Source organism: Natrix helvetica (genome assembly GCF_964273705.1).
Source record: "Natrix helvetica genome assembly, chromosome: 3".
NCBI lineage: Eukaryota > Metazoa > Chordata > Lepidosauria > Squamata > Natricidae > Natrix > Natrix helvetica.
The window spans coordinates 56910711-56925517 of NC_138549.1; the positions used below are offsets into that span (position 1 = coordinate 56910711).

General features: G+C 47.4%; 1 protein-coding gene across 1 annotated transcript in view; it reads right to left on the minus strand.

Moving 5' to 3' along the window:
* Nucleotides 1-14807, minus strand: part of ALOX5 (arachidonate 5-lipoxygenase) — a 298340-nt gene that overhangs the window by 99649 nt on the left and 183884 nt on the right. The window contains exons 7-8 of the mRNA XM_081949557.1: nt 7596-7742; nt 7316-7519 (exon numbers count right to left, since the gene is read on the minus strand). Coding sequence (XP_081805683.1) covers nt 7316-7519; nt 7596-7742 — 351 coding nt within the window. The remainder of the gene's footprint in view (nt 1-7315; nt 7520-7595; nt 7743-14807) is intronic.

Consider the following 14807-nt stretch of genomic DNA (forward strand, 5'->3'; position numbering starts at 1 on the left):
GGGAGACTCAGTGCTGTCACTTGTGTGCTGGACCCGTCTCCCTCTTGGTTAGTTTCGGCTTCCCGGGAGGTGACACGAGGCTGGCTGCAGGCAATTACCAATGCTTTATTGAGAGAGGGGTTCTTTCCCACTGCCTTGAAGGAGGCGCTGGTGAGGCCCCTCCTTAAGAAGCCTTCCCTGGACCCAGCTTCTTTAGCCAACTATCGTCCGGTCTCCAACCTTCGCCTTGTAGCAAAGGTTGTCGAGAGTGTGGTAACACGTCAGCTTCCCCAGTACCTGGATGAAGCTGTCTACCTGGATCCGTTTCAGTCGGGTTTCAGGCCCAGGAACAGCATTGGTCGCGTTGGTCGATGATCTCTGGTGGGCCCAGGACAGGGGCTGCTCCTCTGTCCTGGTCCTATTAGACCTCTTGGTGGCTTTCGATACCATCGACCATGGTATCCTACTGCGATGATTCGGGGGGTTGGGAGTGGGGGGCACCGTTTTACAGTGGTTCTCCTCCTACCTGTCGGATCGGTCACAGTTTGTGTTGACTGGAGGGCAGAGATCGACCCCTAGGCGCGTCACTTGTGGGGTGCCCCAGGGGTCGGTTCTCTCACCCCTCCGGTTCAACATATATATGAAACCGCTGGGCGAGATCATCTGTAGTTTTGGGGTACGATATCATCAATATGCTGATGATATCCCAAACCACCCAAACGATGCCCTCGACGTGATGTCCCGATGCCTGGAGGTTGTGCGGATCTGGATGGGGAAGAACAGGCTCAAGCTCAATCCCTCCAAGACTGAGTGGCTGTGGTTTCCGTCATCCCGATTTGTGCACCTTGTTCCATCTTTGGTGATAGGGGGAGAAATTTTAGTCCCCTCAGAGAAGGCTCGCAATCTGGGAGTCCTCCTGGATACGCAGCTTAGTTTAGAAGAACACGTGATGGCCGTGACCAGGGGGGCCTTTTACCAGGTTCGCCTGGTACGTCAGTTGCGCCCCTTCCTGGATCGGTATGCTCTGTGCACAGTCACTCATGCCCTCGTCCTTTCTCGCCTGGACTACTGCAATACTCTCTACATGGGGCTGCCCTTGAAGAGCACCCCTAGGTGCTCCCATGTTACACCCCTTTTAGGCGGCCTGCACTGGTTGCCGGTTGTTTTCCGGGTGCGATTCAAGGTATTAATTATGACCTTCTCTGTGGGAGCGTCTTCCCTCTGGAATGAGCTGCCCCAGGAGCTTTGCATAATCCCTGACCTCCGGTCCTTCCGACGCGCCCTAAAAAGTTGGCTTTTCCAGCAAGCCGGCCTGGCCTGTTACTTTTAACTCATTTTTTAAATGTATTGTTCCATAAATTCGATTTGTTTTTTTGGATATATATTTAATTTCTTTTTAACTTTTGGGATGTGTGTTTTTTAATGTTGTACGCCGCCCTGAGTCCTTTGGGAGAAGGGCGGCATATAAATCCAATAAAAACAAACAAAACAAAAAACCAAACCGGCCGGCTAAGAAGTTGGACCACTGGTATCTTGGGCCATTCCCTATGGAGGCCGTCATCAACCCGGTGCCCTATCGCCTGACCCTACCACGCTCGATGCGAGTGCACCTGGTGTTCCATCGCTTGCTCCTGATCCCTGAGCGGTCGGCTTGACCTCTCCACCAACCCTCTCCCTCCCAGCCCTCATCGCGTGAGGTGGAGACACGACTACCGCACAAAGTGGCCTAGATCCGAGACTTGAGATGGCTAAAGGGACGTTTTCAGTACTTGGTCGACTGGAAGGACGAGGGGTCGGACATCTTCACCCAAGTTCTTCAAAATCCACTTTTCTGAAATCCCATATGCAAGTCTGACTCTTTTATTTTTACCCAAACATTTTCAAAAATATTTTCATGTTCTTGTCCCTGATCTTCTGTGCAAGTATACATTTTCTTCTTGTATAATGGGGATCCAATCCTCCTGCAGAGGAAAGCGAGAGCAGACCAAACCCTTGTCCATCAGAGGAGCCTTGCCATCCCTCTCAGGCCACTTGGAGGATCCCTGAATGGCCCTGCAGGCTGCATGGAGCCCTGGGTAGTTGAGGGCAAGTGCCCAGCCCTGCACAACCTTCCCCAAGGGGCTGCCCAACTGCGCTTACCTCCTCAAGGCTGCTGCTGCTGTGCTCACTCTCCTTGCCCAGGTTGCTCATGCTGTGTGCAGGAGAGCAAAGTGTGTGGTTCAGAAGGAGGCCTATGCCTTCTCCATGAGAGGAGATCTGGCTTTGTAACCAAAGCATCCTCAGCGATAGGATGGGAGACCACCAGAAAAGGTCAGGAAGAGGGGACAAGGGGATGGCAAAAAGGCAGCATGGCTGCTCATGACCAAGTGCTAAGGCAGGACTTTCCTCAAACCCTCCCTCCCTCGCATTATAATTTCCTTCCTTCCTTCCTTCCTTCCTTCCTTCCTTCCTTCCTTCCTTCCTTCCTTCCTCCCACCCTCCCTGCCTTTCTTTCTCCCTCCCTCCCTCCCCTCCTTCTTTCCCTGCTTTCTTTCTTTTTTTTAAGCTGCCAGAAGCTCTGGACAGAGGCTTCCCATTTTGACCCCTCCTCCCTCTCATTGTCTCTGTGCCTGATGGGCCTCTATGTGGCTCTCAACTCTCCCAGACCCGCACACTTGTTTGTGTGTGTACATTTGCATGCACAGGGATCTCTCCTCTTTCAGCCCCATGTTGTGACATTGGGGAGGAAAAGAACATAAAAGAGAAGCTGGGATGGGAGCTTCTTGCAGTGTTCCCCAGGGCTGGTGGTGAGAGCTGGGGGGGGGAAGGGTGCAATGCAATTGGTGACAGGTTTGGGGGGGGGATTTGTAGTCCACAATACCTTGAGTACATGCCACTGAAGTGGTAATAGGTGAGAAAAAGAAACAAGCACTCCAGAAAAACAGCTTTTGTTAGTTTTCAGCCTGCCAATCACAAAAGGTCTCTGTTCAGGGCATGGGGCTGCAAGGGGGGAATGCTTCTGGCAGCTCTGTCATTCCCTCTGCAGCCCTGTAAGGGCTGCAGGGCACAGAGGGAACAACATAGCTGCCAGAGGCTCCAGGCAGAGACATCCCATTTTGATCCCTTCACCATCGTTCCCTCTGTGCCTGATGGGCCTCTGTGTGGCTCTCAGCTCACTTCTCCCAGACTTGCATACATGTTTGTTTGTAAGTGTGCGCACACGGGGGATCTCCCCCCTTGCCGTCCCATGCCCTGAACAGAGACCTTTTCCGATGGCAAGCCTGATGCTGAAAGGGCAGTTCTGCTTCCACCTCATCCCCCCACAATGCCAGAAATCGCATGCAATCATGTCCCAGTGAAAGGCCGGCAAGCAGGGCATGGAGATGCTGGTGCGGCCGCGGCACTGATCTGCAACCTGGTGGTGGCCATTTGGGCCAGACTGCGACCAGCCTTAGATCTGTGCCACTGCCTTGATCCCAGTCCCCTGGGCGTGCACACAGGAGGTGGCAAGTTCATGAGGGCTTGTGTCCTGGGTGAAAGGGAAGCGCTCAGAATGCAGTCCCCAGGGACCCCGGACCCCATGCGTGCTTGCTGTCTCCTGTGCACATATCCAGGGGGTGGGGCAGCACCCCGGATCTAAGGCTGGTTGCAGTCTGGCCTGGAAGGCTGCCATCAGTTTGCAGATCAGCATTCAGTTGGCCGTGGTCTTTCACTATTTCCAGGGTGGCACCACGGGCCAGATCTAACCACTTTGCGTGCTGGATCTGGCCCACAGACCTTGAGCTTGACACCCCTATTGTACAGTGTAGCCTTCCAATTATAAACATTATCACAGAACATTCCAGCAATAACAATCACATCAAACTTGTTTTTTGAATGAGGATTTCTAATGGTTATTGGGTTAAGAATCAACTCTCCTTGCTATCCTCAGTTTATCTCATACACAGTGTGTGTGTATACACACACATAGTCACCCTGCTTTTAAGAAAATACAGGGATTTGTCCAGGCAGTCATCATGCACCATGCACATAACACACATACAAAACACACACACACACCTCTGAGTCAATCTTGAATCACTGTGGTTGTTAGGTGGATGTGGCTGAATGTATACTGACTTGATTTTATGATTTCTTGTGGTACCCTTGTTTAGTAAATATTACAATTGTTAAGTGAATAGATGTTTTATTATAGGCTGGTTTTCCCAAAAAAAGGGAAGCAACTACCACTTTTCACCCAAAACCATTAAAAAACATGATCACATGACCATGGAACACTGCAAACAGCTGTAAATGCAGTTGCATTTCCAAATGCCATTGGAATTTCAAAACCAGGTCATAATTACACCCAGGTCCTTTATAACGTTGAACAGTTGCTAACTGACTAGTTGAGACTACCGGTACAGTCATAACTCAAATCAATGAACTGGTATAAGCCACAATCACTGTATGTATGTATGTATGTATGTATGTATGTATGTATGTATTAATTTTTTATTTATTTATTATTTATTTATTTATTTATTTATTTATTTATTATTTATTATTTATTTATTTATTATTTATTTATTTATTTATTTATTATTTATTATTTATTTATTTATTTATTTATTTATTTATTTATTATTTATTTATTTATTTATTTATTTATTTATTTATTATTTATTCATTCATTCATTCATTCATTCATTCTTTCTTTCTTTCTTTCTTTCTTTATTTTTATTTATTTATTTATTTATTATTTATTTATTTATTATTAGATTTGTTAGCCGCTCCCTCTCCACGAAGGGACTCGGGGCGGTGTACAATAAATTAAAAAAGCACATATTATACAATTAAACATTACACGGAGGAGGATCTCCATCGGCTCTCTAGGCGTCTCTTGTGGCGTTTCATCACCCTTAGCTCCTCGGTAAACCAAGGGGCCAGGGTGGTTCATTGCCGCAGGAGAGGCCGCAAAGGCGCCACCCGGTCTAAGGCCCCGGCGGCCGCATTATTCCATGCAGCTACCAGGTCCTCCATCCGGGGGCGGGTCAGGTCTACAGGAGGTGGCCCAAGCTCCGTCTGGAACCTATCCGGTTCCATCAGGCGCCTGGGGTGGAACCATCTAGGACATTCTGGTTCCGCCTCCCCGCAGCGGGGGGTAGCACCAGGGAAGTCAAGTCGGAGAAGTGAGTGGTCTGACCATGACAGGGGAGTAATAGCTAAGTCCCCTATTCCCAGATCACTCATCCACTGGCCAGAGACAAAAACAAGATCCAGCGTGTGGCCTCCCTCGTGCGTGGGACCCTGAATTAATTGAGTCAGGTCCATGGCTGTCATGGAAGCCATGAACTCCCGAACCACCTCGGATGCTTCTCCCATCGATGGCAGGTTGAAGTCCCCCATAACTAAAAGTTTGGGGGTCTCAACCGCCATCGCTGCGATCAGCTCGAGGAGTTCAGGCAGCGCCGCTGATGTATAGCGAGGAGCCAGGTATACAATCAGCAGGCCCAACTGTCTCCCTGGGCCCCATCTCACGACAAGAGACTCACATCCGGATATCTGTGGCACAGTGAACTCTCTCGGCTCCAGGTCTTCCTGGATAATTGGCGCTACCCCACCGCCCCTACCCTGGGCCCGTGGCTGGTGGAATGCTCGATAGCCTGGTGGGCACATTTCCACGAGGGGTAAACCTCCCTCGTGGCCCAACCAGGTCTCCGTTATTCCTGCGAGGTCCGGCTCCCCCTCCAAAATCAGATCATTAATGAGGGGGGCCTTGTTGACAACGGACCTCGCATTGCATAACATCAGCCTCAGGCCCTGGCTCTGTAGATCCTGGCCACCTAGAGTGCGGGGGTTGGTACAAGAGACTGGGTGTGACCAACAACCACGGTCTTCCAACCGACTGCAAGTTCTTAGTCTGTCCTCGCACCCACCCCTCCCCACGACCGTTGGTATGACAGAGCCCTGTGCTGGAATGCTATTTTCCCTCTCCTCCCCCACTCCGCTCCCTCCCCTCCCGACCACACCTATTCGCCTGGCTCTACTTTCACTCCTGGTCTGATTCACCCTCCCCCCTACCCTGGAACCCCTTAAAACTGTTAAAAAACAATTGATTAAAAAAACCCTTAATTTCCGCTTCCTCCACCTCTCTGGGTTAATAAACCTGTCATCAAGGTGGGCCCTTGAAAGGGCTGGGGGCCATACCTGCGAGAGGGGGGACTCTCGCAGTAGCAGTAGGTCTGACCTTGAATGTATTGAGTTCATATAGTTGTTACAGGGGCGAGCTCATTTTCGGGTGCTGTGGTTGAAATCATGGGTTTGTTCGTAAGCCAGGACTCCCTACAAAAGGGGTAAGCAGATGATGGTTGTCCTTACCCTGGATGGAAAGGGTAGGTTGATGAGCTAGCTGGCTAGCCAGATTGGTCTAAAGGTGCAGTCTCAAGGTGGTACTGGGGGGAAGTTTGTAGCAGGGCGTTAAGGGCAAAGCCATAGTCAAGATAGTAGGAAAATCGATAGAGTTAGTAATTTGAACAGGGGAGGCAAGTTGTCAGCAAGGATGGCAGGGTAAAGAGACAAACCTTCAGCAAATGGCCACCAGTCTCTCCGGCGTCTCTCCTCCATATCCAGTCTCCGACATGAGTGGCCATTTGCCTCCTCGGCAACCCAGCGGCCCGGGGCTGTTGTTCCCGAGCCCGCAGGGCCGCCTCGGCTTCCCTGAAGCTTCCCTGCAGTCCTCCGGCTGATCTGCCAGCGTTCTCTGGCGCCCCGGGCCTCGTTCTCTCCTCTCGCGGCCCCCCCGCTGGTCCGGGATTCATGGTGGCCGAGGGGTCTGGCGCTCGGCGTCTCCGACCACCTCCACCACCGCCGTTGCCAAACCTTCGCCGCCTGGGCCGCATGGGTTGTCTGGGTCGTCCTCACCCCGTCGCCACTCCTTTCCCCCCTCAGGCTGTCACCGCTCCGCTCCACTCTGCTTTGCTCCGTTCCGTTCCGCACAAAAGCGGCAGTCGCCAGCTCCAGCTAGCACGCTTCTACGCGCTTGTCTGCTTCCCCGCCTGGCTGTCCGACCACCCGACCACCCTGGTGGGCCAGCCCAAAGCCAGGGCGAAGCCGGGGTGGTCGTCAACAAATTCCCGGCCCTCAGGATGGTACAGAGGGCCGGCAGCACCCCTCCCCATCAGGGAGGCCCCCCACAATCATGCGGAACTCACATGCTTGAGATGCTCTGATATAGGATTACAAAGAACAGCAGTACATACACCTTCTCTCTCTCTCTTGGTTTTCAGTCTGCTGCCTTAACCATTATATCAAATTGGCCTTATTATAATATAGATTATAAAATAATATATCTTATTCTAGTATTTTAATCACCCACCTTAAAGAGAGGATGGACCGCAGGCAATTGTCGGAACATAGCCACTGCAAAAACTTCTGAAATTAAGTGAGTCCGAAGCAGATGAGTCACATTTTGATGTATATGGAAATCAGAAGAACGTACCCATATTTTGGCTAATAACCAATCATATTTAGCATCAGATGGAAGAAAAATAGGATTGCATGGTTCAGGAGCTTGATTTATCTGAAAGATGTAATAGAATAGTTAATATCTTCAACAACAACCAAAATGTTATTTAATTGGATAAAACCAAAATTACCTGAATTGCAATAGGGAGAATTTTATTCTCTAAATTTTTATACAATAAACAGATAGGAGCAGCCAAATACTGTACTGTGCAGGGGTCTGTCTTATTGACTTCAACATCTTCTAGAAGTTCATAGTCCACAATGAAAATATTTCCTAGCTGTCAAAAAAAAAAGTTATGCAGTTTGAGATTTAAATATAATTCTGGAAGCGTTAAGTATTTTATAATAGGTTGAACAATTTAATTACTTCTGCCAGTCTGGGTTTATTTTTTATTTTTTTAAATACATTTTTCTTTAACATATAGAAGCATTTCGTAAACAGTGTTTGTCTAGGTCTTTTTACATATACATAATAATAGTAGTAATAATATTCTTTACTTATGTAACAGTATTCTTCCAACTTCTAATTTCTATCTTTATTTTCTAACAAGTGATAAAACAAATTCCAAGTTAAAAAATACTATGTCTTCTTTGTCCTTTTATCTTTAATGTTAACCTAACCCTTTCCGCACAATCTAATATTTTTTTGATTATATTTTTCTCATTTTTCCAAATACAATTCTCGCTGCTGTCAAAACATGTAATATTAAATATACCTTCTCTTTGTCATATTTTTTTCTGGCAGTATAACTAGCAAAAATAGTTCTGGCTTTAAATCTATGTGTTGCTTTATCATTTTCTCTAATCATGTATGTATTTGCTGTCCAATTTTTTTTTTTGCCTTTGGACAAATCCACCACATAAGGTAACCTGGTATCTGATTGCATTTCCAACATTTGGCAGACATGTGGCCACCATGCATGGTTCATCCATTGATTCTGTAATTCCTGTTTAGTTTTAAGTTCCCCTTTCTCATTTAAAATATTTTTATATGATACAATTTTTCCAAGTTTATATAACATATGGATGTATCAGTGTTTCCACTGTGGAAAGCCAGGCGTATTTTCATATAATTTTTTGCTTTAACTTTTTCCTGTACTAGGAATAAAGCATTCCTCACATAATGTCTTTGGAAGAATCTATGCATTTTATTTTTTTCATATCACAAAAAGGCATGCTATCCCAATTGAAAATCATGTCCCTCCAACAGTAGCAATCTTCTATTTCTGAGGTTTATCCATTTTTTCACCCAGGTTAGGACTGAGGCCTGGTAATAAAGCTCCCAATCCAGCAACTCAAAGCCCCCATTGTTGGGGGGCGGGGCTTGCTGCCAGCACGAATGGCTGCTTGGACGGAGAGCTCCGTTAACAGCAGCTAGACCTAACATCTGGAGGGGTTTGCTGAAAAGATTTTGATAAACCAAGCCTTCCTGCAGGGAAGACTGAAGAGAGAAGGTTGGTTTGGCACGACCATAGGATGGCAATTCATGGTCTGTGCTTGAAATCCCCTTCATAACCCCGGCCGTGGAAGAGGGCGACCGTTAATGGCTGTCCCAGAGTGCTGACAAAAGTTCAAAGCAAGCGAGGATTTATTATAGAGAAGCTGCCGGAGTTGCAAGTGATTTAATAGACTCCTGATCTTGGTGGAAGGTATTTTTATTCCAAAACCCGTGTCCCTCCTGGCTTGTACTGGCAACTTGGGAGGTTACACGTGACTGGCTCCTGGGTCTGATGAACGCCTCGCTGGAGGAGGGGTTCCTGCCAACCGCCTTGAAAGAGGCGGTGGTGAGGCCCCTACTTAAGAGGCCTTCCCTAGACCCAGTTGAGTTAGCCAATTATTGTCCTGTCTCCAACCTTCCCTTTTTAGCGAAGGTTGTTGAGAGTGTGGTGGCGCAGCAGTTCCCTCGACACCTGGAGGAAATTACTCATCTAGACCCGCGCCAGTCCGGTTTCCGACCTGGTCACAGCACAGAGACGGCTTTGGTCGCGTTGGGGGATGATCTCTGGAGGGCGAAAGATGGGGGCTGTTCCTCCATCTTAGTCCTGTTAGACCTCTCAGCGGCTTTCGATACCATCGACCATGGTATCCTATTGCGTCGTCTGGAGGGGATGGGGGTGAGGGGCACCGTTTTGCGGTGGTTCTCCTCCTTCCTCTCCGGTCGGACGCAATGTGTGTTGGCGGGAGAGCAGAGATCGACCCTGAGGCCGCTCACGTGTGGAGTGCCACAGGGGTTGGTCCTCTCCCCTCTCCTGTTCAACACATACATGAAACCGCTGGGCGAAATCATTCGAGGATTCGGGGTTGAGTGCCATCTGTATGCAGATGACACTCAGTTGTACATTTCTACCCCGAACCACCCCAACGAAGCTGTCGAGGTGATGTCCCGGTGTCTGGAAGCCGTGCGGGTCTGGATGGGCGACAACAGACTCAAACTCAACCCTTCCAAGAGGGAGTGGCTGTGGCTACCGGCACCCCGCTTTAGCCAATGTGTTCCATCTCTGGCCATTGGGGGGGAACAAATGCCCCCAGTGGATAGGGTATGCAATTTGGGCGTCCTCCTAGATTCCCGGCTGTCGCTAGATGATCATGTGACGGCCGTGGCTAGGGGGGCGTTCCACCAGGTTCGCCTGGTGCGCCAATTGCGTCCCTTACTGGAGCGGGACGCCCTTTGCACAGTCACCCATGCCCTAGTGACTTCTCGCCTTGATTACTGTAACACTCTCTACATGGGGCTCCCCTTGAGATGCACCCGAAGGCTCCAGCTGGTCCAGAATGCAGCCGTGCGGGTTATTATGGGGAGTACTAGGTACTCCCATGTAACACCTTTCCTGCGCGAGCTGCACTGGCTACCTGTGGCCTTTCGGGTGCGTTTCAAGGTGTTGATCGTCATCTTCAAAGTGCTCCATGGCTCGGGACCTAGTTATTTGCGGGATCGCATTCTACCCCATACATCCCTGCGACCAATCCGCTCTCACAGAGAGGGCCTCCTCCGGGTACCTTCCGCTAAACAGTGCGGGCGGGCGGTGCCTAGGAGTAGGGCCTTCTCTGTGATGGGCCCAACCCTCTGGAACGACCTCCCCCCCGATATTAGAACCACCTCTGATCTCCGCTCCTTCCGCAAGAAACTCAAGAGCCACCTGTTTCGAGTAGCTGGTCTGGCCTAATTATAATTATAATCGTAACTGTATTTAACATCTATTACTAACTTTCCTGGATGGCTTTTTAAATTTTATATTGGGGTTTTAAACGGGTTTTAAAATTGTTTTTTAATTATTTAAATTGGTTTTGGGGCTTTATATACAGACAGTGTGTGTGTGTTGTTTCTGTTCTATGTCTTATGTTATTCTCTGTTGTTTTGATTATGAATGGTCTGTACACTGCCCCGAGTCCCTACGGGGAGAGGGGGCGGTCTATAAATTAAATAAACCATAAACCATAAACCAAACCAAGAGATTAAGGGCTCCAAGAGGAAGTGGGGGGCTGCTTATCCCCCTCCATTACAGCGGCAAGAGGAATATGCTGTGAAGGCTAGAGGTTATCTTCTTTTACTCTCTGAACTGTCCGAGGAGCTGAATCTAAATTTTATTTGTTAACATAACAAAGGCCGGTTGTAAATAACTCTGATTACATAGATATCTTCAGGGGGATTGAGTTAATTATTCAAGTCTTGAAGGAAGAAGGAGGAAGAAGGAACATAACTTTGCTACATATGTTTGTGGTTAGATTGTGGAAGACTGGAAGAGCGATATCTACTGACGAAATTTGGAATTTCCCCCCCTCTTAATACCTTAAGAGAAAACAGGAATTTTGGTGACTATATTCTCTGGATAACAAGAGAGCTGATTACTAGAGTTTATTGAGGCTAATCTTTGGACATTACTAATAGAAACAACCGGAGAGAGAGAAAGAAGATCTATCGGAGCAGGGGAACCCAGAACATTCTCATATAATTACCCAACACAGGAGGGTCGCATCTAAGGTTGTACTTAAAAAATAGGAATTAATGTTATAATACTACCATCAAAGGAATATACTGCTATTGTTATTGTTATTGCTGTAAGATTATTAATCCCAACTCTTTTCGATATTATTGACATTAGTACTGACTAATTTAGGAGATTGTTTGATCACAATATAAGTAATAACTATAAGCAATAAGCAATTTACTCTTAGATTTTATTAAGTTAATAAAATAGATTAATAGATTAATAGAAATTTAGGAGTATTATAAGTACACACAGACACACACACATATATATACAGTGATAAATTGATAAGTCTCTCTCACTCTCTCCCTATCCTATGATAGTTGCTTTCATATAACATACGAACTTATTGATATATAGAGTTTACTACCCCCTATTACTATTTAAAATTGATAATTGAGTAGAGGAAGAGGGAAGAGGAGAGGGAAAGGGAGGAGAGGAGAGAAAGGAAGGCAGGAAGGCAGGAAGGAAGGAAGGAAGGAAGGAAGGAAAGAAAGAAAGAAGGACTGGTTGGAGGGGAGCAGCAGCTCTGAGCTTTGCTCTCCTTTTTACTCTCTTCTTCTCCTTTCTTAATACCTTCTACTTTTTAATCATTTTTATCAACTTTTTTAACTTTTAACTTTGCTCTCCTTTTTACTCTCTATTTTTATTCTTTTAAAAAAAACACTCTTCTATTTTTAATCAATTTCTAACTTTAACTCTTAAATTTGTTCTCCTGTTACTCTGTATTTTGATTCCTTTTAAAAAACATTCTTCCATTTTAATCAATTTTTAACTTTCAACTTTTAAATTTAAAATTTTTAAAGTTTACTACCTGAGAGGCTCATCTTTTACTCCAGCTTTTACTCCAGTTTTTACTCCAGGTAGTAAAGCCCTTAGTGAATGAGAGGAAAGTTTTCTCTACTAAGCAACAAGCTTGCTATCCATGGCTGCGACAACACCCAGACAACCCAAGATAAAAGACTTTTTTCAGATAATGGACACTGCAAACTCTCTACTGCAAAGTGATAAAACAGACCAAGACAGGTCTCCTACTTGGAACCACGGGATGGCCTCTCCCAGGGGAAAGAAAACAAAGACGGCACAGCGCTCACCAAGCAGTAAGGAAGGTCGAGCTGGATTGCAGGGGCAGCAGAGAATTGATGGATACTGTCGGCTTGTTTCTCCAACTGTGGGTTGTGCATCCTCCCCCCTTCCCCAGCTGGACAGCTGCGGGGCTTCGGCACTGTTTGGGGAAGCACAGCCTGAAGGGAGTCAGTTGGGAGGTCTGTTGGGAGGCTCACAGATCCCTCTGCATACTCGGAAGACAAATGACTCAGCAACTTTAAGTGAGCCAGCTCCATGCCGGGATAAGGGATTAGAAATCCCAACTTTAATTCCACCGCTTTCTGGTGGCCCTGCCCCAATGGAGGCCCTGAAAATGATTGGAGAAGGAACTGGGCAGCAGACAAGGAAAAGGAGCAGATCTCCTGTTGACTTGGCTTTTCAACCTCTCTTGAAGCAATCTAAGATTGAGGACTTTGTTTTGACTCAGCCTTCTGGTTGGGGAGCTTCTGAAGGTGCCACCCCCCGAGCTGAGAATGAAGACTTACCTGAAACTGCGGCCCCTAACCACCCCTTGCATGAGCCTACGCTTGTAGAGCTTCTGGCTCAGCAATGTTTTCTGGTTGCAGAAACTACAGCGAGCATTCAGCTCCAGCTTGATAGAACAGTAAGTACTTTAAACTACTTAGTCTCCTGGATTATCAGTGGGTGTTCTGGGAGGATCGCTCGGCAGTCGGTGGTGGCGACAAGGTGTTCCCTACCAAATCCCAAGGAAAGCTTCAGGGAAAGCACTGGCCAACAAAATCTTGGTCAACAAAATTCTATTAACAGTCTGAATTCCGCATCCTATGACGCGATTAGCCGCCTGGTCTTACAGCCAAAACAGGTGGCCCTCATCATTAACCCGATTAATGGCAAATTACCTTACTGGAGTTCAATACAGCTGGCGAGGGGTCACCTATTTAAGTTACCGGGGCTCAAAGCTGATGATCTGAAGAAGGTTGAACCCGTACCCTCCCCTGAATACTGCTTCAGAGTGCTACTTAGTTTCGACAATCCCAACATTCCAAAACTACTGTTCAGAAGAGGATCCTGGTTAAGATCCTTTGGCATCCTGCCAAGAAGAGTCTTCAAAGACATATTGACTAAGCCACTTCTGAGTAACCGACAACTTGTGAGTGGCAGGAGATTTATTGCCCCCAAAAGATCCTCAGTGGCATATATTAATGAGCCAACTTCGAATGCTATCCCAGACAATGCACCATATATTAGCTATATACCTACTTCTGCACAACCCTCAGCTGGCGTTCTCTCAGACGGTAGGCTAACTGCTCCTCCTACAACTGGCCAAATCAGCCATGAAACATCTTACCAGGAAGCTTCCCTCGATTTGATCAGCTGGGAAGAAGTGGCCCCAAAAGAAGCAACATCAGCTCAGGGCACCCAAGGTCTCTTGGTTGATGGGTCCCAGGTCAATGTCTCTGGGATTCCACCTATCTATGGGACTGATCTGTGTCAAGACGGCTTTTGGAACCAGGAGGAGATGCAGCTCTTTAGCTCCTTTAGAGCGCTTCCTCAATCGGAAAGAGCCCAAATCATAAAGCGTCTGGATGCAGTTAAGTCCAAGCTTTGGAGTCTATCAATCTCTGACAAGGATTCCTTTGGACCTCAGGGGTTTTATACTGATTTACCAGCAGACACTCCATTGGCATTTTCTCCAAAAAGTTTAATTCATAAACCTGGAGACGCAGGGCTAACTCAAACCCTGCTTGATGACACTGCCGAATACCTTCCAACTAAGCAACCAGTCAATGCCACAAGTATGAACTGGAGTGCGCTTAGAGTCTTACAGCCCCACGAGCAAGGCTCACCTCCCCTCTCTTTTCCCCGGCTTTTGCCTCCCAAGAGGATGACCTTGCCATCTAATAATGGATGTATTTTTTTGGACCCGAAGGGTGCTCTGGAAAAAATTAACACAGAATGACTAGCAAACCCGGTTACCCCCCCCCCCCCGCCCTGCACACTCAAGTGCCTTTTGTGGAACATTGCAGGCTGCGGGCGAAGATGCGGCACTGCAGAATTTGCTAACTATATCCACTCATTCGATGTGATCCTGCTTCAGGAGACCTGGGCTTGTGATAAGATATCCTTTTCAGGCGGCTCATCTCATTGGCCGCTATTAGACAATCTACGGCAGGGAGGCCTAAAGGTGGTCTAGCTTGTTTGGTCTCTACTTCTTTGAAAGTGGAGACAGTGGAACTACCCTCCTGTAGCTCTTTAGCTATGGCGCTTTTAATTAAGAAAGGACGTAGT